This window comes from Ascaphus truei (assembly GCF_040206685.1).
Source record: "Ascaphus truei isolate aAscTru1 chromosome 20 unlocalized genomic scaffold, aAscTru1.hap1 SUPER_20_unloc_3, whole genome shotgun sequence".
In the NCBI taxonomy this organism is placed as follows: Eukaryota; Metazoa; Chordata; class Amphibia; order Anura; family Ascaphidae; genus Ascaphus; species Ascaphus truei.
In genome coordinates, this window is record NW_027453859.1 from 633,362 (window position 1) to 658,597 (window position 25,236).

Below are 25,236 nucleotides of genomic sequence, written 5' to 3' on the forward strand. Positions count from 1 at the left end.
CTCAGCCCTAATTTCTCGCTATGCACCATCCCGACTCTTGAGTTCTTCTTGTGTTCTTTCTACCCCCTTTGTATCTCAAGCCCTCTCCCGCCTTAAACCTTTCTCACTGACTGCCCCACACCTCTGGAATGCCCTTCCCCTCAGTACCCGACTAGCACCCTCTCTATCCACCTTTAAGACCCACCTTAAGACACACTTGCTTAAAGAAGCATATGAATAGCACAGTGGATAATACTAGACACATGATACATAAAGCTTGGCCTCCTGCAGACGCACTTACCAGTATGCCCTCCTACTGTCTCTGTACGTTCTCCCTACCTACCAATTAGATTGTAAGCTCCTCGGAGCAGGGACTCCTTCCTTAAAGCTGCAGTTCTTTTTTTTTTTTACATTTATTTTTTTACTTCAATAGTTTCATGTGTGCAATCTCTAATTAGCTAAAGAACTGTATAGCTGCAGGTCAATTCGTTCTCCATGTATTGATAGGTCGAAATTTTGGTGACATATTAAAAGCTGGGATTTGTTTATAATCTGCTTGACTGGCAGTGGAAGCTCATGAATATTCATGAGCACTCCTGCACTGACAAGTGCTAGAGGGAGGGCAGGGCTGACAAAGGGGTGTGCCAGGGCTTGTGACAGGGCATGAAGGGGCAGTGCCTTAGCAAATGGCTGTTAAAATAGAATACAAGAAAATTGGTCTTTCAAAGTTGTTTTTTTAAAAGCAGAAAATGCTAAAAGTATTTTTTCTTACTACAGAACTGATTTATTAAAAAAACCACACATGCAGGATATTGACTGAACTGCAGCTTTAATGTTACTTTTACAATATGTCTGAAGCACTTATTCCCATGATCTGTTATTTACATTATTTGTTATTTATATGATATTTATTACTACTGTGAAGCGCTATGTACATTTATGGCGCTATATAAATAAAGACATCCATACATCCATACACACACACACATCCATACACACACACACACACATCCATACACACACACACACACATCCATACACACACACACACACACATCCACACACACACACACACATCCATACACATCCATACACACACACACACACATCCATACACACACACACACATCCATACACACACACACACACATCCACACACACACACACACACACACACACACACACACACACACACACACACACACACACACACATCCATATACACACACACACACACACACACACACACACACACACACACACACACACACATCCATATACACACACACACACACACACACACACAGAGACACACACACATCCATACACACACACACACACACACACACACATCCATACACACATCCATACACACACACACACACACACACACACACACACACACATCCATACACACACACACACACACATCCATATACACACACACACAGACACACACACACATATCCATACACACACACACACACACACACACACACACACACACATCCATACACACACACACACACATCCATACACACACACACACATCCATATACACACACATCCATACACACACACACATCCGTACACACACACATCCATACACACACACACACACACATCCAAACACACACACACACACACCCATACACATACATCCATCCAAACACACACACACACACACACACACACACACACACACACACACACACACACACACACACATCCATACACACACACACATCCATACATACACACACATCCATATATACACACACACACACACACACACATCCATACACACACACACACACACACACATCCATACACACACACATCCATATACACACACATCCATATACACACACATCCATACACACACACACATCCGTACACACACATCCACACACATCCACACACACACACACACACACACACACACACACACACACACACACACACATCCATCCATACACACACATCAATACATATACACACACACACACACACAATACATACACACACACACACACACACACACACACACATCCATACACATCCATACACACACACACACACACACACACACACACACACACACACACACACACACAAATGAAAGTGAAAGTAATACAAGAATAATTTGTAAAGTCCCAAAACTTCGAGTGAGGGGGGAGAGAGGAGGTGGGAGGAAGGAGGGGGGTAGAGAGAGGGAAGGAAGGGGGAGAGATGGGGAGGGGGTAGAGAGAGGGAAGGAGGGAGAAGGAAGGGGGAGAGATGGGGAGGGGGGTAGAGAGAGGGAAGAGAGAAGGAAGGGGGAGAGATGGGGAGGGCGGTAGAGAGAGGGAAGGAGGGAGAAGGAAGGGGGGAGGGAGAGGGAAGAGAGAAGGAAGGGAGAGATAGATGGGGAGGGAGGAGGGAGAATACGTGGGATGGGAAGAAGGGGGGTAAGAGATGGGGAGGGAGGGCGAGAGAGGTTGAGGGGAGAGAAAGGGATGGGGGAGAGGGAGGGAGGGGAGGAGAGAAATGGGGAGGGCGAGAGGGGGGTGAGAGGGAGGGGGGACAGAGAGATCGCGAGGGAGGGGGGAGAGGAGGTGGGAGGAAGGAGGGTAGTAGAGAGGGAAGGGGGAGATAGATGGGAAGGGAGAGAAAGTGGGGGGGAGAAGGGGGTAGGAAGGGAGGGGGAGAGATAGGGAGGGAGGGACGGGGAGAGAGAGGTTGAGGGGAGAGAAAGGGATGGGGGACAGATGGGGAGAGAGAGGTTGAGGGGAGAGAGAGGTTGAGGGGAGAGAAAGGGATGGGGGAGGGAAAGTGGGTAGAGAGGGAGGGAAGGGAGAGATAGGGAGGAGAGAGAGAAAGTGAGGGGAAAGAAAAAAAGGGTATCGAGAAGGGAGGAGGAGGGGAGAGAAGGTGAGGGAGAGATAGGGAGAAGAGAAAGTGAGGGGGAAGAGTAGAGAGAAGCAGCAGGGGAGAGAAGGAAGGAGGGGGGATAGAAGGAAGGAGAGAGATGGGGAGAGAAAGGGAGGGAAGGGGAGAAAAGGAGGAAGAAAGAAGGGGAGGGAGAGAGAAGAGACAGTCAGACAGAGGCATTGGTGACACTTACCGAGCGCAGGAAGAAGAAGAGACAGCTTGTAAATGGTGGAGGGGGCCATCTTAGCGAGATGACTTGACACGATGCGTGTTACACGCGTGTCTTATCTCTCTGTGTCTCCCTCCCTCTGTCTCTCTGTGTGTCTCTCTCACTCTCTCTCTGTGTCTCTCTCGCTCTCTCTCTGTGTCCCTCTCTCTGTCTCTCTCTCTCTGTGTGTCTCTCTCACTCTCTCTCTGTGTATGTCTCTCTCTCTCTCTGTGTGTCCCTCTCGCTCTCTCTGTGTGTCCCTCTCGCTCTCTCTGTGTGTCCCTCTCTCTGTGTGTCTCTCTCGCTCTCTCTCTGTGTCCCTCTCTCGCTCTCTCTCTGTGTGTCTCTCTCGCTCTCTCTCTGTGTCCCTCTCGCTCTCTCTCTGTGTGTCTCTCTCGCTCTCTCTGTGTCCCTCACTCTCTCTCTGTGTGTGTCTTTCTCGCTCTCTCTCTGTGTCCCTCTCTCCCTGTGTGTCTCGCTCTCTCTCTGTGTGTGTCTTTCTCGCTCTCTCTCTGTGGGTGTCTTTCTCGCTCTCTCTCTGTGTGTGTCTTTCTCGCTCTCTCTCTGTGTGTGTCTTTCTCGCTCTCTCTCTGTGTCCCTCTCTCTCCCTGTGTGTCTCACTTTCTCTGTGTGTGTCTTTCTCGCTCTCTCTCTGTGTCGTTATATAAAATCCATTTCACTTTCACTTTCTCTTCCTTGTTTGGTCAGACTCCAGGGCAGAGTCAGTATATCCCCAACACCCCCTCTAATAGCGCGTCTGAGATCAGATGCATTGTAAGGAACCCCAACCCTCTCTAATAGCGTGTCTGAGATCACATGCATTGTAAGGAACCCCAACCCTCTCTAATAGCACGTCTGAGATCAGATGCATTGTAATGAACCCCAACCCTCTTTAATAGCGCGTCTGAGATCAGATGCATTGTAAGGAACCCCAACCCTCTTTAATAGCGCGTCTGAGATCAGATGCATTGTAAGGAACCCCAACCCTCTCTAATAGCGCGTCTGAGATCAGATGCATTGTAAGGAACCCCAACCCTCTCTAATAGCACGTCTGAGATCAGATGCATTGTAAGGAACCCCAACCCTCTCTAATAGCGCGTCTGAGATCAGATGCATTGTAAGGAACCCCAACCCTCTCTAATAGCACGTCTGAGATCAGATGCATTGTAAGGAACCCCAACCCTCTCTAATAGCGTGTCCGAGATCAGATGCATTGTAAGGGACCCCAACCCTCTCTAATAGCACGTCTGAGATCAGATGCATTGTAAGGAACCCCGACCCTCTCTAATAGCGTGTCTGAGATCAGATGCATTGTAAGGAACCCCAACACTCTCTAATAGCGCGTCTGAGATCAGATGCATTGTACGGAACCCCAACCCCCTCTAATAGCGCGTCCGAGATCAGATGCATTGTAAGGAACCCCAACCCTCTCTAATAGCGCGTCTTAGATCAGATGCATTTTAAGGAACCCCAACCCTCACTAATAGCGCGTCTGAGATCAGATGCATTGTAATATGATGGTGCACACACTGTACGTTGTGTACACACGCACACAAGATTTATATGATGATGCGTATATTGCACGTTGTGTGTACACACACACAGTGCTTTTGGGACACCACACAAACTCAGGTAAAACACACTTTATTCTAACGAGCTGACAGTAATTAGTCACCTTAACGAGGCTCCGCACAACAATAAATAATGATATAGAAAAGATGAGGGGAGGGGGTGTGTATATAGATATATATATGCACATCAATTTATGCGTGTGTGAGTGTATATATATATATACACACACACACACACACACACACACACACACACACACACACACACACACACACTCACTTGCATGTCATTACCCAGAGCCCCTGCAGTGGAAGCAGTGTATGCTCAGAGATTATAGGGAAGGAAGGTTTGGGCACATGTTTGAGACGTGAGAAAGTGCTCACACGTGGAATGTTTATTTGCAGCATATACATACATGTGTCTTTTTATGTGTGCTTGTGTATATATATATATGTATATATATATACATATATACAGTATATACAGTGGTCGACAAATCACCAAAAAATCTACTCGCCGAGCAAAAAAATCTACTCGCCACCTAGTACCAAACGTGTGCTGCTTGGGCCAATAGGAGCTCGCCATGATGTTAAATCCACTCGCCCGGGGCGAGCAAATGTATAGGTTTGTCGAACACTGTATATATATATACACACACACACACACAGGTTGTGTGTGTACACATATGCATGCGTTTAAGTGAATGTAGTGTACATATGCATTGTCTCCTGTCACTGTATGTGTAATATATATACACTTCTGACAGTGTTTCTGTGTATATGTACCTGTCAGTATGTGAGGATAGATACGGTATATATCTATCCTCACATACATTTATACGCAGTTTACATTCTGCATACGACCGTGTGTATATTCACCCACACCTAATGCACAATTACAGTATACTGTAAATACACATACAGCTGACACTCTGTATACACCCAGTGTATCAGTGTGTTTCTATCTTTAACATTCTGCATATATAAGCATGTGTGTGTGTGTGTTATGGTATGTCTAAGTGTGTGTGTGCGCGTATTGCATTTCCTCTCTAACTTTACAGTAGTGTTATAACATATATATACACACACACACACCTGTGAATCTGCATTTCCTCTAGCTGTACAGTAGTGTTATTGTGTGAGTTAGGTGATTTTTTCAGTTTTGGGGTCTGAGTTCAAGATTTCTAAAGAGGCGGCAGCTATATCACCTACATTCAGAGAGATAGAGCTATATATACACACCTACGTATACTATAGGCAGCTATATACAGAGAGAGGGTGGGGAAGATATATATATATATATATATATATACACAGTGAAATACAGAGAGAGGGTGGGAAAGGGAATGAGATTATATATATGTATATAAATATATATATATATATACACACACACACCTACATATACGAGAGAGAGAGAAAATGAGAGGGAGAGAGATACATATATATAGGCACCTTTATAGAGAGATAGCGAGGGGGGGGGGGATGAGATAGAAATATATATATAGGCAGCTATATACAGAGTGAGGGGCGATAAGAGAATGAGATATATATATACAGTACAGTATCTATATACTGTATATGTGACACAGAGGTGTTAGGATGTGTAGTGTGTGTTACGATATATATACACATTGTGTATAAACTCGATGAAGCTATACAGCAGTTGTGTTACCCTCACACCCTCCTGCGGGTGCCTTATTGCCCAGACTGACAGGGCAATCCGTGCGGGGGGGGGGGGGGTAATAATATATACTCCTGAAGGGCAGCGACGCTCTGCAGGGCGCCTGTGTCTGTCCGGGATGAGCGACGCTCTGCAGGGCGCCTGTGTCTCTGAATGAGGGTGCAATGCTCTGCAGGGCGCCCGTGTCTGTCCGGGATGAGCGACGCTCTGCAGGGGCCTGTGTCTCTGGGATGAGCGATGCTCTGCAGGACATCTGTGTCTGTCCGGGATGAGCGACACTCTGCAGGGCGCCTGTGTCTCTGAATGGGGGTGCAATGCTCTGCAGGACGCCTGTGTCTGTCCGGGATGAGCGACGCTCTGCAGGGGCCTGTGTCTCTGGGATGAGCGATGCTCTGCAGGACATCTGTGTCTGTCCGGGATGAGCGACGCTCTGCAGGGCGCCCGTGTCTCTGTCCCTTCCCCCTGCGCCCCTCACATGGTGGGCGTCTCCTTCCTCCCTCCCCTGTCCCCCTCACACGGTGGGCGTCTCCTTCCTCCCTCCCTCCCCTGCCCCCCCCCGTGGCCCCCTCTCACACTGTGGGCGTCTCCTTCCTCCCTCCCCCTGCTACCCCCGGTCCCCCCCTGTGTCGCCTCTCGCAGTGGCCCCTGTGTCTCATGAAGCTGTCCCGCCACATGAACTTCTTGCCGCACACCTCGCACTCGTACGGCTTCACCCCGGTGTGGGTCTTCATGTGCTCGGTGAGGTGGTGCTTCATCTTGAACTTCTTGCCGCACACGGGGCAGTCGAAGGGCCGCAGGTTGAGGTGCATGTTGACGTGGCGATCCCGCATGCTCTTGTGTGAGAACGCCTTCCCGCAGTGGCACAGGAAGACCTTGCCCCCCTCCCCACCCTGCCCCGTGCCCGCCCCTCCCCCGGCCGCCCCGTGTCCCGAGGGTAGCACCAGGACCTGGTTGCCCTCCATGTCCAGAGGCAGCAGCGGGGGTCCCTGGGCATAGCCGGCCTCCTCGTAGGGCATCCCGTCCGACGGCTCGCAGAAGTTCACTTGCTCCTCCGGGGCGTTGAGCGTGCGCACGTCGCTGATGCTCAGCTGCTCTTCCTCTGTCTCGTCCCCGTCCTCCTCTTCGTCGTCCTCCTCCTCTTCCTCTCCCTCGCATGTTAGCAGCAGGCCCTGGTGAGGCCGCTCCTTCTTCACGTAAACCCAGTGCCTCTGCGGCACGATGCTCGGGCGCCGGTAGGACGAGCAGCTCGCCACCGCCGCCGCTTCTCCTCCGCCCGTCTGCTCCGCCTCGCCGGCCACCTCTTCGCTGGCCGCCTCCCTCCTCCCCCTCCTCTCGCCGCCGCCGCCGGGCTCGGGCGCCTCCCGGGGGCTGAAGTAATTGCTGCTGCTGGGCGACTGGTTCTCGCTGGCCCTGCCGGAGTGCGGGCGCTGCGGGAGAGGTCCGCTTCCCCCACCACCACCACCACCACCACCTCCTTCTCCACCACCGCGGGACTCCTTCAGCAGCTCGGAGCACTTGTCCACCACATGCCACATCTGCAGGACGCTGCCCACGGTCAGGTAGTTGACGATCTCGTCTGCCAGCATGGTGAGGCGGCCGGTGTAGGCGGCGCACAGCACGGCCTCGAAGGCTCCCGGGTCCACCACGCCGGGCAGGACCACGCAGCTCATGCCCTTGAGAAGCACCTGGTCGTGGAAGTACGGGGAGGAGGCGGCCAGCACGGCACGGTGAGCGCGGAACACGCGGCCCTGGGCGTGGATGGACACGTCACACAGCTTCCCCTCCACACGCTGTTGGTTCAGGCTCTCCAGCAAGGAGCTGGCCACATCAGGGAAGTCCACGTGGATGAGGGGGCCGGGGGCGTCCATGGCGAGGGAGGAGAGGAGGGAGAAACCTGTGGGAAAGAGAGACAGTTAGAAAGGCAGAGTAAGAGAAAAAGGAGAGCAGAATGTATGTCTGTGTGTGAGAGGAGGTGGGAGTGGAAGGGGAGTGAGACGGGGCGAGGAGAGTGAGAAGGAAAGGGGGGAGGAGAGTGAGACAGGGGTGGGTGAAAAGGGCTGAAGGAGTAAGGTGCAGGAGAGAGGGGGAAAGGAGAAAAGTGCAGTAAAATAAGGGTGAGTTGGAGGAGGGGGGGGGAGGATGTGACCTGGGGAAAAACCACACGGTATATTATAATATATATATATATACACACATACTGTATACAGCAGCATGTCTCTCCCCTGGGCTGTATCTTTATTTCCTGGCACATGTATATGTGCGGGGACACGGGGACACACACACACTACCTGTCTTTCTAACTATCGACCTGTCTCCCTCCTGCCTTTTACCTCTAAACTCCTTGTATTTTCTCGCTTGCTCCATTTTCTCCACACCTATTCGCTCCTAGACCCTCTACAATCTGGCTTCCGCACTGCTCACTCCACTGAAACAGCCCTCACTAAAATAACTGATGACCTCCATGCTGCCAAAGACAGAGGTCATTACACTCTGCTCATATTACTCAACCTCTCTGCAGCATTTGACACCGTGGACCACCCTCTTCTCTTTCACATTCTCCATACACTTGGTATTCGGAACAAAGCTCTATCCTGGATCTCATCCTACCTCTCCCATCGTACTTTCAGTGTCTCTTTTGCAAACACCTCCTCCTCCATTGATCTCTCTGTGGGGGTACCCCAGGGCTCTGTCCTCGGATCTCTTTTCTCTGTACACACTCTCTAGGTGACCTAATAACATCTCTTGGGTTCAAATATCACCTCTATGCTGACGACACACAAATTTACTTTTCTACCAGTGGCCTAACACCTGCTGTACAGACCAAAGTTTCTGAATGTCTCTCTGCTATATCATCCTGGATGTCCCTCCGCCGCCTTAAACTCAACATGGCTAAAACTGAGCTCCTTATACTTCCTCCCAAACCTGGCCCTACTACCTCCTTCCACATTACTGTTGGAACTACCATCATTCACCCAGTAGCCCAAGGACAAGGCAAACAAGGCATGCAAAAGCACAATATTACTCTGACAATCTCCACCAGAACACATCAAACCCAGCTAACTTCTGGAAGGTTATCAACAATATATTCCAGCCTCCTAACCATCAACAACCAAGTAATATCACTAAGGGGGATATTACTCTGACAAACCCCACTGACATTGCAAATGCATTCAATGATTACTTTGTGGGGTGTGCCACTAACTTATTAACGAAACGCAGCCCAAACCACAAACATGAATCTCATCCTGGGAGTATCCCTACAGCCCCACCCCCTCCCAACACTGCCCACAATTTTCAATTTGGCCCAGTATCCGAAGAGGAGATTACACAAGCGCTCCTCAAACTAAAACTAAGCAGCCAATGTGGGCCTGACTTACTACAATCTAGGTTCCTACGACTTGGTGCCCCAGCCATTGCCAAACCAATTACGTCCATAGTCAACTCTATCTTGTCTGCAGGCCATATCCCTAAGACCTGGAAAACTGCCAGAGTTGTCCCAATCTTCAAAAGTGGGGACAAAAACACTGTCTCAAACTACAGGCCAATCTCACTTCTCCCAATACTATCCAAAGTCATGGAAAAAATGTGTCCACTCCCAATTAAGCGATTACTATAACAAGACAAATTTCCCTAGCCAATTCCGATCTGGCTTTCGCCCCAAACACTCCACCGTAACTACCCTGCTAAAAGTTTGCAATGAAATCCAGTGTGGAATGGAACGGGGACAACTCACTGGTGCAGTATTCCTAGATTTTGCAAAGGCTTTTGATACTGTTGATCATGCTATCCTGCTTAACAAACTCCAGAGCTCTGGAATAGGGAAGCATGCTTTAAACTGGTTTCAGTCCTACCCATCAGGTAGATCCCAACATGTGTCCATCTCTGGCTCTAACTCCAACCCCCTGGATATCACCTGTGGCGTCCCGCAAGGCTCTGTTCTGGGGCCCCTACTCTTCTCAGTGTTCATCAATGATCTTCCCACAGCTTGTAAGGAAGCCTCAATACACATGTATGCAGATGACACAATCCTATATGCACACAGCCATAGCCTCTCTGACCTTCAACACATACTTCAGTCTGACTTTTTGAGACTCGAAAACTGGATTTCCCAAAACAAACTGTTTTTAAACACTGACAAGATTGTAACAATGGTATTTGGGACCAAGACTACATTTGTAAAGCTTCCAGTGACTGAGCTCCTGATTAGAACCAACACTAACACCACCCTAACACCTGTTACTAGTTTTAAATACCTGGGCATATGACTTGACTCCCACTTAACATTCGGGATGCACATTGATACCCTGACAACCAAGACCTATGCCAAACTAGGGGTACTTTACAGGAACAAATCCTCCCTAAGTCTCCTGGTCAGAAAGCGTATCGCACAGCAGATGCTAATGCCAATTATTGACTATGGAGACATAGTATATGGCTCTGCAACTCAATCCCACCGTAGCAATCTTGACACCCTCTACAATTCAATTTGTCGTTTTGTTCTCCAATGCAACTACAACACACATCACTGCGAAATGCTCAAAGAACTAGATTGGTCATCACTCGAGTCTAGGCGCAAAGTTCACCTTTCCTGTCTTGCCTTCAAATTCTTTATGGGCAAGCTACCCAGCTACCTGAACAAGCTCCTCACCCCTACCACATGCAGCACTTATCACCTGAGATCAGACTCCAAAAGACTATTCATGGTCCCAAGACTCAACAAAGTATCCGGACGTCCTCCTTCTCTTACCGTGAACCCCAAAACTGGAACAACCTACCAGAGACTCTCACATCCACCACCAGTCTAAGTTCTTTCAAATCTAAGGCTGTCTCACATTTTAATCTGGTCTGTAACTGTTTCATACGCCTATAATCTATATTATCTGTAACTGTTTCATACGCCCATAATATATATTTTCTTTAACTGTGCACGCAATGTCTTGTATATAATGTATACCCTGCTCATTATGTAACTGTATTTGTAAACATGTATTTGTCATCATAACTCTGTGCCCAGGATATACTTGAAAACGAGAGGTAACTCTCAATGTATTACTTCCTGGTAAAATATTTTATAAATAAATAAGCACGCTGCCTAGGGGTCACACTCGACTACTCTCGCACATTCTCCTCTCACATTCAAAATGTATCTAAAATCTGTGGCTTTTTCCTCCGCATTATAACAAAGATACGCCCTTTCCTCTGTTACTCGACTGCTAAAACTCTGACTCAGGCCCTCATTCTCTCCCGTCTCGATTACTGTAACCTCCCTCCTGCTGTCCGGCCTTCCTGCCTCTCACCTGTCTCCCCTACAATGTATCCTAAACGCTGCTGCCAGAATCACTCTACTCTTTCCTAGATCTGTCTCCGCATCTCCCCTCATGAAATCCCTCTCCTGGCTTCCGATCAAATCCCGCATCTCACACTCAATTCTCCTCCTCACTTTTAAAGCGTTACACTCTTCTGCCCCTCCTTACATCTCAGCCCTAATTTCTCGCTATGCTCCATCCCGACTCTTGCATTCTACTCAAGGATGTCTTTTCTCTACCCTCTTTGTATCTAAAGCTCTCTCCCGCCTTAAACCTTTTTCACTAACTGCCCCACACCTCTGGAATGCCCTTCCCCTCAATACCCGACTAGCACCCTCTCTATCCACCTTTAAGACCCACTTGCTTAAGGAAGCATATGAATAGCACTGTGGCTAATACTATACGCATTATACATAAAGCTTGGCCCCCTGCAGATGCACTTACCAGAATTCCCTCCTACTGTCTCTGTATGTTCCTCCTACCAATTAGACTGTAAGCTCCTCGGAACAGGGACTCCTCTTTCTAAATGTTACTTTTATGTCTGAAGAACTTATTCCCATGACCTGTTATTTGTATTATTTGTTATTTATATGATTGTCACGTGTATTACTGCTGTGAAGGGCTGTGTACATTAATGGCGCTATATAAATAAAAAAAATAAAAAATATATACACACACACACACACACAATATGCATTTAGGAAATGGCTGTACACTAAGTGTTAAGTATCCTCCAGAGGGTGTCTGTGCTAGATAGAAAAAATATACAATTAAAGAAAAGACAAGAATGGTTTAATTATCAGCACCAGACAAAATATATGCAAAAAATAAACGGTGTATTGACCCATAACACCCAGTAGCCCGACGTTTCGGTCCCCAAAGGGACCTTCTTCATGGTGTTACTATATTCTGTGGCCTGAAAACGGGAATGCATCTCATTAGCGCTTGTATTGAAGACAGAAGATATAGTGAAATTTCTCTTTAATCTGAGTTAGGGAGTTTTGGTCATCGACAAAAGTCTGTAAGGCAGGCTCAGACCCATCCCCCCCCCCAAAAATCAAGATATCATCGATGAACCTCAACCAAAAGAGTACATGTCCATGACCTCAACCACAACTCCCTAAATATTAAACTTACTAGTGTAGCTAGTATCGGGGGTGTGGATCTCCTTGATTGTAGGATTAACACAGATCAGGAAGGGAATATCCTAACCGATATACACCGTAAGGATACAGCAACTAATGCTGTTTTACATGCTTCCACTGCACACCCTCTGCATCAAATTAGGGGAGCCCCCAGTGGGAGCAACCCTCAAATTAAAGAGAACTTGTTCTACATCTTCTGTCTTCAATACAAGCGCTAATGAGATGCATCCCCGTTCTCAGGCCAGAGGATATAGTAACACCACGCACGATAAACAGTGGCCATGACATCAGTAGACGTGGAACACGTGACTCACGATTAACACCACAAATGGAGGACAAGAACAAAGCAGGCAAGACTACACGGTTTATAGGAACTTATGACCGTAATTGGTCCCCATACAGGTACATATTACAAAAACATTGGCGTACACCAATGACTGACCCTCATCTTAACAAAATATTGGGGAGTACAGCGAATATGGCGAGTCGGCGGGCGCCCAACCTGTCCGATAAATTGGTTCATAGCCATTACAGTTCCAGCAGATGGGATGGTTTCCTATCAAGACGTGCCCAGTAAGGCTTTTTCACGTGTCGGCCATGTTCAGCATGCCAAGTCATGCCATCAGTCACAGAATGTCTCGATTCTTCCCATGTTGTATTTCATCACATCAGAGCATTCCTTAATTGCAAGTCTAAGGGGGTTGTATATTATTTGACTTGCCCATGTGGGAAAATCTATATTGGCATGACCACACGAGAACTACGCTTTCGTGTTCTTGAACATGTCAGGACCGCCAAGACTACAGAGCGTGATTTGGCAGCAGGGCGTAAAATTACATCAGTGGCCAGACATTTCAAGACTGGACACAATTCTGACCCCTCAGCCCCTTTGCTATTGACAGGGCCATCCTGGGGATAAGAGGGGGTGACCTAGAGAGGACACTTCTCCCACGAGAGTGCCGTTGGATCACCAAACTAGGCACCCTATTGCCACAGGGACGTAACGAATATATGGGGGTTTCCATGCTTCTATGATCAGGATTTTTTTTGGTCTCTTTGGCTCTCCTATTAATTGTGTCATTTACATCTTTTATAGGTCCCGTACGCTACCCTGGACCGGCCCGTCAAGAAAATGACTAGGTGGAACAAAATATCCCAAACCTGAACAGCAATACGGTAACAAATGTATATGTAACCTAAATCCCCATGGCGAGTAGATGCATGGGCATCCCGGCAAATACATGCACCAACCGTATAAATATGCAAGTATGACAATGTCTTTATGTATATAGCGCCATTAATGTACACAGCGCTTCACAGCAGTAATACATGTGAGAATCATATAAATAACAGATAATATAAATAACAGAGCATGGGAATAAGTGCTTCAGACATAAAAGTAACATTTAGGAAGAGGAGTCCCTGCCCCGAGGAGCTTACAGTCTAGTTGGTAGGTAGGGAGAACGTACAGAGACAGTAGGAGGGAGTTCTGGTAAGTGCATCTGCAGGGGGCCAAGCTTTATGTGCCATGTGTCCAGTATTATCCACAGTGCTATTCATATGCTTCTTTAAGCAGATGTGTCTTAAGGTGGGTCTTAAAGGTGGATAGCGAGGGGGCTAGTCGGGTATTGAGGGGAAGGGCATTCCAGAGGTGTGGGGCAGAAAGTGAGAAAGGTTTAAGGCGGGAGAGGGCTTTAGATACAAAGGGGGTAGAAAGAACACAAGAAGAACGCAAGAGTCGGGATGGTGCATAACGAGAAATTAGGGCTGAGATGTAAGGAGGGGCAGAAGAATGTAAAGCTTTAAAAGTGAGCAGGAGAATTGAGTGTGAGATACGGGATTTAATCGGAAGCCAGGAGAGGGATTTCAGGAGGGGAGATGCCGAGACAGATCTAGGAAAGAGTAGAGTGATTCTGGCAGCAGCGTTTAGGAAAGATTGTAGGGGAGACAGGTGAGAGGCAGGGAGGCCGGACAGCAGGAGGTTGCAGTAATCGAGACGTGAGAGAATGAGGGCCTGAGTCAGAGTTTTAGCAGTTGAGTAACAGACGAAAGGGCGTATCTTTGTGATATTGCGGAGGAAAAAGCGACAAGTTTTAGAAACGTTTTGAATATGAGAGGAGAATGAGAGAGAGGAATCAAGTGTAACCCCTAGGCAGTGTGCTTGGGCTACTGGCTGAATGATCGTATTTCCAATAGCAATGTGGAAGGAGGTAGTAGGGACAGGTTTGGGAGGAAGTATAAGGAGCTCTATTTTTGCCATGTTAAGTTTCAGTCGGCGGATGGCCATCCAGGATGATATTCCAGAGAGGCATTCAAAAACTTTGGTCTGTATAGCAGGTGTAAGGTGAGGGGTTGAAAAGTAAATTTGTGTGTCGTCAGCATATAGGTGATATTTAAACCCAAAAGATGTGATTAGGTCACCTAGAGAGAGTGTGTAAAGAGAAAAGAGAAGGGGTTCCAGGACAGAGCCCTGGGGTACCCCCACAGAGAGATCAATAGAGGAGGAGGAGGTGTTGGCAAAAGAGACACTGAAAGTACGATGGGAGAGGTAGGAGGAGATCCAGGATAAAGCTTTATTCCGAATACCAAGAGTATGGAGAATGTGAAGGAGAAGAGGGTGGTCCACGGTGTCGAATGCTGCAGAGAGGTCGAGTAATATGAGCAGAGTGTAATGACCTCTGTCTTTGGCAGCGTGGAGGTCGTCAGTTATTTTAGTGAGGGCTGTTTCAGTAGAGTGAGCAGTGCGGAAGCCAGATTGTAGAGGGTCTGGGAGAGAATAGGTGTTGAGAAAGTGTAGCAATCGAGAGAATACAAGACGTTCAAGGAGTTTGGAGGCAAAAGGCAGGAGGGAGACAGGTCGATAGTTAGAAGGACAGGTAGGGTCAAGCTTGCTGTTTTTGAGTAATGGTATATCGGTTGCATGCTTGAAGGAGGATGGAAAGGTACCAGAGTAGAGGGAAGAGTTAAAGATCTGTGTGAGCATAGGGATTATAGAAGGAGCAAGAGGTTTTAGGAGATGGGAGGGAATGGGATCAAGAGGGCAAGTGGTAGAGGGAGAAGAGGAGATCAGCAGTGACACATCCTCCTCCGAGATAGTGGAAAAAGAGCCAAGAAAGGCAGGAGGCGAGTTGGGAAGCATTGTGGGATGGGAGGAGGCAACAGATGGGATGTTCTGCCGTATGGATTCCACCTTTTCCTTAAAAAGTCAGCAAAGTTCTGAGGTGAGATGGAGGAAGTAGAGGAGGCAGGTGAGGGTGGTTTGAGTAGAGTATCAAAGACAGAGAACAGTCGGCGTGGGTTAGACTTGTGCGTGTTGATTAGTGATGAAAAGTAGGTTTGTTTAACCTGAGAGAGGGCAGAGTTGAAACAGGACAGTATAAATTTGTAGTGAATGAAGTCTGCGAGCGTATGAGATTTCCTCCAGAGGCAATCAGAGGAACGAGTGGAGGAACGCAGCATGCGCGTGTGGGAATTTAGCCAGGGTCTGGGGTTAGAAGGGCGAGGACGGCAGAGAGAAAGCGGGGCATGAAGATCAAGAGAGGAAGATAAGGCACAGTTGTAGCTCCTGACCAGGTTGTCAGGGTCTGAAGCAGAACTGAGAGAGGAGAGGGAGGAGTGTAAAGTGGAATCAAGAGCTGGTAGGTTAATAGAGCGCAGGTTTCTGCAAAAACGAGGGCGAGGTGGAGATGGAGAATGGGAGAAACGAGAGAGAGAAAATGAGATGAGGTGATGGTCAGAGAGAGGAAAAGGGGAAATGGAGAAGTCGGAGAGAGAGAAGTTTTTAGTGAAAACCAGGTCTAGGTAGTGTCCATCCATGTGGGTGCTGGCTGCAGTCCACTGTTGAAGGCCAAAAGAAGAGGTTAGAGAGAGAAAGCGGGAGGCCCAAGGGAGAGAGGGGTCATCAATGTGGCAATTGAAGTCCCCAAGGACAAGAACAGGGGAGTCTGAGGAGAGAAAGAAAGAGAGCCAGGATTCAAAGTGAGAGAGAAAGGCAGAAGGGGGATGAGTAGAGGAAGGTGGGCGATAGATGACCATCACATGGACCGCTTATATCACCAGTCATAGTGTGTCCCGATATACCAGCTGCAGCTATACCGCTTATATCACCAGTCATAGTGTGTGCAGATATACCCGCTGCAGCTATACCGCTTATATCACCAGTCATAGTGTGTCCCGATATACCCGCTGCAGCTATACCGCTTATATCACCAGTCATAGTGTGTCCCGATATACCCGCTGCAGCTATACCGCTTATATCACCAGTCATAGTGTGTCCCGATATACCCACTGCAGCTATACCGCTTATATCACCAGTCATAGTGTGTCCCGATATACCAGCTGCAGCTATACCGCTTATATCACCAGTCATAGTGTGTGCAGATATACCCGCTGCAGCTATACCGCTTATACCACCAGTCATTGTGTGTCCCGATATACCCGCTGCAGCTATACCGCTTATATCACCAGTCATAGTGTGTCCCGATATACCCGCTGCAGCTATACCGCTTATATCACCAGTCATAGTGTGTCCCGACATACCCGCTGCAGCTATACCGCTTATATCACCAGTCATAGTGTGTCCCGATATACCCGCTGCAGCTATACCGCTTATATCACCAGTCATAGTGTGTGCAGATATACCCGCTGCAGCTATACCGCTTATATCACCAGTCATAGTGTGTCCCGATATACCCGCTGCAGCTATACCGCTTATATCACCAGTCATAGTGTGTCCCGATATACCCGCTGCAGCTATACCGCTTATCTCACCAGTCATAGTGTGTGCAGCTATACCCGCTGCAGCTATACCGCTTATATCACCAGTCATAGTGTGTCCCGATATACCCGCTGCAGCTATACCGCTTATATCACCAGTCATAGTGTGTCCCGATATACCCGCTGCAGCAATACCGCTTATATCACCAGTCATAGTGTGTCCCGATATACCCGCTGCAGCTATACCGCTTATATCACCAGTCATAGTGTGTCCCGATATACCAGCTGCAGCTATACCGCTTATATCACCAGTCATAGTGTGTCCCGATATACCCGCTGCAGCTATACCGCTTATATCACCAGTCATAGTGTGTCCCGATATACCCGCTGCAGCTATACCGCTTATATCACCAGTCATAGTGTGTGCAGCTATACCCGCTGCAGCTATACCGCTTATATCACCAGTCATAGTGTGTCCCGATATACCCGCTGCAGCTACTGTATACCGTTTATATCACCAGTCATAGTGTGTCCCGATATACCCGCTGCAGCAATACCGCTTATATCACCAGTCATAGTGTGTCCCGATATACCCGCTGCAGCTATACCGCTTATATCACCAGTCATAGTGTGTCCCGATATACCCGCTGCAGCTATACCGCTTATATCACCAGTCATAGTGTGTCCCGATATACCCGCTGCAGCTATACCGCTTATATCACCAGTCATAGTGTGTCCCGATATACCAGCTGCAGCTATACCGCTTATATCACCAGTCATAGTGTGTCCCGATATACCCACTGCAGCTATACCGCTTATATCACCAGTCATAGTGTGTCCCGATATACCCGCTGCAGCTATACCGCTTATATCACCAGTCATAGTGTGTGCAGATATACCCGCTGCAGCTATACCGCTTATATCACCAGTCATAGTGTGTGCAGATATACCCGCTGCAGCTATACCGCTTATATCACCAGTCATAGTGTGTCCCGATATACCCGCTGCAGCTATACCGCTTATATCACCAGTCATAGTGTGTGCAGATATACCCGCTGCAGCTATACCGCTTATATCACCAGTCATAGTGTGTCCCGATATACCCGCTGCAGCAATACAGCTTATATCACCAGTCATAGTGTGTCCCGATATACCCGCTGCAGCTATACCGCTTATATCACCAGTCATAGTGTGTCCCGATATACCCGCTGCAGCTATACCGCTTATATCACCAGTCATAGTGTGTCCCGATATACCCGCTGCAGCTATACCGCTTATATCACCAGTCATAGTGTGTCCCGATATACCCGCTGCAGCTATACCGCTTATATCACCAGTCATAGTGTGTCCCGATATACCCGCTGCAGCTATACCGCTTATATCACCAGTCATAGTGTGTCCCGATATACCAGCTGCAGCTATACCGCTTATATCACCAGTCATAGTGTGTCCCGATATACCCGCTGCAGCTATACCGCTTATATCACCAGTCATAGTGTGTCCCGATATACCCGCTGCAGCTATACTGCTTATATCACCAGTCATAGTGTGTCCCGATATACCCGCTGCAGCTATACCGCTTATATCACCAGTCATAGTGTGTCCCGATATACCCGCTGCAGCTATACTGCTTATATCACCAGTCATAGTGTGTGCAGCTATACCCGCTGCAGCTATACCGCTCATATCACCAGTCATAGTGTGTGAAGATATACCCGCTGCAGCTATTCCGCTTATATCACCAGTCATAGTGTGTCCCGATATACCAGCTGCAGCTATACCGCTTATATCACCAGTCATAGTGTGTCCCGATATACCCGCTGCAGCTATACCGCTTATATCACCAGTCATAGTGTGTCCCGATATACCCGCTGCAGCTATACCGCTTATATCACCAGTCATAGTGTGTCCCGATATACCCGCTGCAGCTATACCGCTTATATCACCAGTCATAGTGTGTCCCGATATACCCGCTGCAGCTATACCGCTTATATCACCAGTCATAGTGTGTGCAGCTATACCCGCTGCAGCTATACCGCTTATATCACCAGTCATAGTGTGTCCCGATATACCCGCTGCAGCTATACCGCTTATATCACCAGTCATAGTGTGTCCCGATATACCCGCTGCAGCTATACCGCTTATATCACCAGTCATAGTGTGTCCCGATATACCCGCTGCAGCTATACCGCTTATATCACCAGTCATAGTGTGTGCAGATATACCAGCTGCAGCTATACCGCTTATATCACCAGTCATAGTGTGTGCAGATATACCCGCTGCAGCTATACCGCATATCACCAGTCATAGTGTGTGCAGATATACCAGCTGCAGCTATACCGCTTATATCACCAGTCATAGTGTGTGCAGATATACCCGCTGCAGCTATACCGCTTATATCACCAGTCATAGTGTGTCCCGATATACCCGCTGCAGCTATACCGCTTATATCACCAGTCATAGTGTGTCCCGATATACCCGCTGCAGCTACACTGGCGACACACTTTATTCGAGCTCGGCTAGTCCCACGAATTCGGGTATACCCGGGTGTATTGAGGTTTGTGACAGTTTTCTGCCCGAGTGCATTGAGGTATTTTCCAGGCAGGGATTAAAGCATTTTATTCCCGCTGGCTGCAATACTGCACAGTATATATATATATATACTGCATTACAATTCATGAATTTATGCCATCTGGTAGACACGCGAAGCATTGCAGCCTATTAAATCCTAATCATTATCATTTAACAGATCAGCCGCCCGTCAGCCAGGCATGAACCCAGGCTGGGAAGGCAAACACAACGGGGCTTGTCAGAGGTGAGGAGCGGCGCATTCCAGGTATCTGCCAGGTACATACTGGGTATTTGCTCGAATAAAGTGTGTCGGTGCAGTATACCGCTTATATCACCAGTCATAGTGTGTGCAGATATACCCGCTGCAGTTATACCGCTTATATCACCAGTCATAGTGTGTCCCGATATACCAGCTGCAGCTATACCGCTTATATCACCAGTCATAGTGTGTCCCGATATACCCGCTGCAGCTATACCGCTTATATCACCAGTCATAGTGTGTCCCGATATACCCGCTGCAGCTATACCGCTTATATCACCAGTCATAGTGTGTGCAGATATACCAGCTGCAGCTATACCGCTTATATCACCAGTCATAGTGTGTCCCGATATACCCGCTGCAGCTATACCGCTTATATCACCAGTCATAGTGTGTCCCGATATACCCGCTGCAGCTATACCGCTTATATCACCAGTCATAGTGTGTCCCGATATACCCGCTGCAGCTATACCGCTTATATCACCAGTCATAGTGTGTCCCGATATACCCGCTGCAGCTATACCGCTTATATCACCAGTCATAGTGTGTCCCGATATACCCGCTGCAGCTATACCGCTTATATCACCAGTCATAGTGTGTGCAGCTATACCCGCTGCAGCTATACCGCTTATATCACCAGTCATAGTGTGTCCCGATATACCCGCTGCAGCTATACCGCTTATATCACCAGTCATAGTGTGTGCAGATATACCAGCTGCAGCTATACCGCTTATATCACCAGTCATAGTGTGTGCAGATATACCCGCTGCAGCTATACCGCTTATATCACCAGTCATAGTGTGTGCAGATATACCAGCTGCAGCTATACCGCTTATATCACCAGTCATAGTGTGTGCAGATATACCCGCTGCAGCTATACCGCATATCACCAGTCATAGTGTGTGCAGATATACCAGCTGCAGCTATACCGCTTATATCACCAGTCATAGTGTGTGCAGATATACCAGCTGCAGCTATACCGCTTATATCACCAGTCATAGTGTGTCCCGATATACCCGCTGCAGCTATACCGCTTATATCACCAGTCATAGTGTGTGCAGATATACCCGCTGCAGCTATACCGCTTATATCACCAGTCATAGTGTGTGCAGATATACCCGCTGCAGCTATACCGCTTATATCACCAGTCATAGTGTGTCCCGATATACCCGCTGCAGCTATACCGCTTATATCACCAGTCATAGTGTGTCCCGATATACCCGCTGCAGCTACACTGGCGACACACTTTATTCGAGCTCGGCTAGTCCCACGAATTCGGGTATACCCGGGTGTATTGAGGTTTGTGACAGTTTTCTGCCCGAGTGCATTGAGGTATTTTCCAGGCAGGGATTAAAGCATTTTATTCCCGCTGGCTGCAATACTGCACAGTATATATATATATATACTGCATTACAATTCATGAATTTATGCCATCTGGTAGACACGCGAAGCATTGCAGCCTATTAAATCCTAATCATTATCATTTAACAGATCAGCCGCCCGTCAGCCAGGCATGAACCCAGGCTGGGAAGGCAAACACAACGGGGCTTGTCAGAGGTGAGGAGCGGCGCATTCCAGGTATCTGCCAGGTACATACTGGGTATTTGCTCGAATAAAGTGTGTCGGTGCAGTATACCGCTTATATCACCAGTCATAGTGTGTGCAGATATACCCGCTGCAGCTATACCGCTTATATCACCAGTCATAGTGTGTCCCGATATACCAGCTGCAGCTATACCGCTTATATCACCAGTCATAGTGTGTCCCGATATACCCGCTGCAGCTATACCGCTTATATCACCAGTCATAGTGTGTCCCGATATACCCGCTGCAGCTATACCGCTTATATCACCAGTCATAGTGTGTGCAGATATACCAGCTGCAGCTATACCGCTTATATCACCAGTCATAGTGTGTCCCGATATACCCGCTGCAGCTATACCGCTTATATCACCAGTCATAGTGTGTCCCGATATACCCGCTGCAGCTATACCGCTTATATCACCAGTCATAGTGTGTCCCGATATACCCGCTGCAGCTATACCGCTTATATCACCAGTCATAGTGTGTCCCGATATACCCGCTGCAGCTATACCGCTTATATCACCAGTCATAGTGTGTCCCGATATACCCGCTGCAGCTATACCGCTTATATCACCAGTCATAGTGTGTGCAGCTATACCCGCTGCAGCTATACCGCTTATATCACCAGTCATAGTGTGTCCCGATATACCCGCTGCAGCTATACCGCTTATATCACCAGTCATAGTGTGTCCCGATATACCCGCTGCAGCTATACCGCTTATATCACCAGTCATAGTGTGTCCCGATATACCCGCTGCAGCTATACCGCTTATATCACCAGTCATAGTGTGTGCAGATATACCAGCTGCAGCTATACCGCTTATATCACCAGTCATAGTGTGTGCAGATATACCCGCTGCAGCTATACCGCTTATATCACCAGTCATAGTGTGTCCCGATATACCCGCTGCAGCTATACCGCTTATATCACCAGTCATAGTGTGTCCCGATATACCCGCTGCAGCTATACCGCTTATATCACCAGTCATAGTGTGTGCAGATATACCAGCTGCAGCTATATCGCTTATATCACCAGTCATAGTGTGTCCCGATATACCCGCTGCAGCTAAACCGCTTATATCACCAGTCATAGTGTGTGCAGATATACCCGCTGCAGCTATACCGCTTATATCACCAGTCATAGTGTGTCCCGATATACCCGCTGCAGCTATACCGCTTATATCACCAGTCATAGTGTGTCCCGATATACCCGCTGCAGCTATACCGCTTATATCACCAGTCATAGTGTGTGCAGATATACCCGCTGCAGCTATACCGCTTATATCACCAGTCATAGTGTGTCCCGATATACCAGCTGCAGCTATACCGCTTATATCACCAGTCATAGTGTGTCCCGATATACCCGCTGCAGCTATACCGCTTATATCACCAGTCATAGTGTGTCCCGATATACCCGCTGCAGCTATCCTGAGTGGGGAAATCCTAGCAGGTACCTGGGCTGTCTAATCACACACACACACACACACACACACACACACACACACACACACACACACACACACACACACACACACACACACACACACACACACACACACACACACACACACACACACACACACACTCTACCTGGGCTGTCTCTTTATTCCCTGGTTGTCTCACACACAGTTCCTGGGCTGTCTCTTTGTTCCCTGGCTGTCTCACACACAGTACCTGGCCTGTCTCTTTATTCCCTGGCTGTCTCTCACAGTACCTGGGCTGTCTCTTTATTCCCTGGCTGCCACACACAGTACCTGGGCTGTCTCTTTATTCCCTGTCTGCCAAACACACAGTACCTGGGCTGTCTCTTTATTCCCTGGCTGTCTCACACACAGTATCTGGGCTGTCTCTTTATTCCCTGGCTGTCTCACACACAGTATCTGGGCTGTCTCTTTATTCCCTGGCTGTCTCACACACAGTACCTGGGCTGTCTCTTTATTCCCTGGTTGTCTCACACACAGTTCCTGGGCTGTCTCTTTGTTCCCTGGCTGTCTCATTATTCACTGTCTCACACACAGTACCTGTGCTGTCTCTTTATTCCCTGTCTGTCTCACACACAGTACCTGGGCTGTCTCTTTTTTCCCTGGCTGTCTCACACAGTACCTGGGCTGTCTCTTTATTCCCTGACTGTCTCTTTATTCCCTGGCTATCTCTTTATTCCCTGGCTGTCTCACACACAGTAGATGGGCTGTCTCTTTATTCCCTGGCTGTCTCACACACAGTACCTGGGCTGTCTCTTTTTTCCCTGGCTGTCTCACACAGTACCTGGGCTGTCTCTTTATTCCCTGGCTGTCTCTTTATTCCCTGGCTGTCTCATTATTCCCTGTCTGTCTCATTATTCCCTGTCTGTCTCACACACAGTACCTGGGCTGTCTCTTTATTCCCTGTCTGTCTCACACACAGTACCTGGGCTGTCTCTTTATTCCCTGGCTGTCTCTTTATTCCCTGGCTGTCTCACACACAGTACCTGGGCTGTCTCTTTATTCCCTGGCTGTCCCACACACAGTACCTGGGCTGTCTCTTTATTCCCTGGCTGTCTCTTTATACCCTGGCTGTCTCTTTATTCCCTGGCTGTCTCTTTATTCCCTGGCTGTCTCACACACAGTACCTGGGCTGTCTCTTTATTCCCTGGCGGTCTCTTTATTCCCTGGCTGTCCCACACACAGTACCTGTGCTGTCTCTTTATTCCCTGGCTGTCTCTTTATTCCCTGGCTGTCTCACACACAGTACCTGGGCTGTCTCTTTATTCCCTGGCTGTCTCACACACAGTAGCTGGGCTGTCCCTTTATTCCCTGGCTGTCCCACACACAGTACCTGGGCTGTCTCTTTATTCCCTGGCTGTCCCACACACAGTACCTGGGCTGTCTCTTTATTCCCTGGCTGTTTCTTTATTCCCTGGCTGTTTCTTTATTCCCTGGCTGTCCCACACACAGTACCTGGGCTGTCTCTTTATTCCCTGGCTGTCTCATTATTCCCTGTCTGTCTCACACACAGTACCTGGGCTGTCTCTTTATTCCCTGGCTGTCCCACACACAGTACCTGGGCTGTCCCTTTATTCCCTGGCTGTCCCACACACAGTACCTGGGCTGTCTCTTTATTCCCTGGCTGTCCCACACACAGTACCTGGGCTGTCTCTTTATTCCCTGGCTGTCTCATTATTCCCTGTCTGTCTCACACACAGTACCTGTGCTGTCTCTTTATTCCCTGGCTGTCCCACACACAGTACCTGGGCTGTCTCTTTATTCCCTGGCTGTCCCACACACAGTACCTGGGCTGTCTCTTTATTCCGTGGCTGTCCCA

General features: G+C 48.3%; 2 protein-coding genes across 2 annotated transcripts in view; both read right to left on the reverse strand.

Annotated features, from left to right (window-relative positions):
- The window catches only part of TAPBP (TAP binding protein), a 34,628-nt gene extending 30,842 nt beyond the window's left edge, over positions 1 to 3,786 (reverse strand). Inside the window, exon 1 of the mRNA XM_075580947.1 lies at positions 3,086 to 3,786. Coding sequence (XP_075437062.1) covers positions 3,086 to 3,134 — 49 coding nt within the window. The 5' untranslated portion in view covers positions 3,135 to 3,786. The remainder of the gene's footprint in view (positions 1 to 3,085) is intronic.
- A 3,138-nt stretch (positions 3,787 to 6,924) lies between these two features.
- On the reverse strand, positions 6,925 to 23,678 carry ZBTB22 (zinc finger and BTB domain containing 22). Its single transcript, XM_075580907.1, has 2 exons — positions 23,651 to 23,678; positions 6,925 to 8,249 (listed from the first exon to the last, which is right to left on the reverse strand). The coding sequence occupies exon 2, from the start codon at positions 8,221 to 8,223 to the stop codon at positions 6,925 to 6,927; it is 1,299 nt and encodes a 432-aa protein (XP_075437022.1). The 5' UTR covers positions 8,224 to 8,249; positions 23,651 to 23,678.
- Between the last annotated feature and the right edge of the window lie 1,558 nt (positions 23,679 to 25,236).

Coding starts and splice junctions, on each gene's coding strand:
- ZBTB22 (XM_075580907.1), bottom strand. CDS start 8,223: ATGGACGCCCCCGGCCCCCTCATCCACGTGGACTTCCCTGATGTGGCC.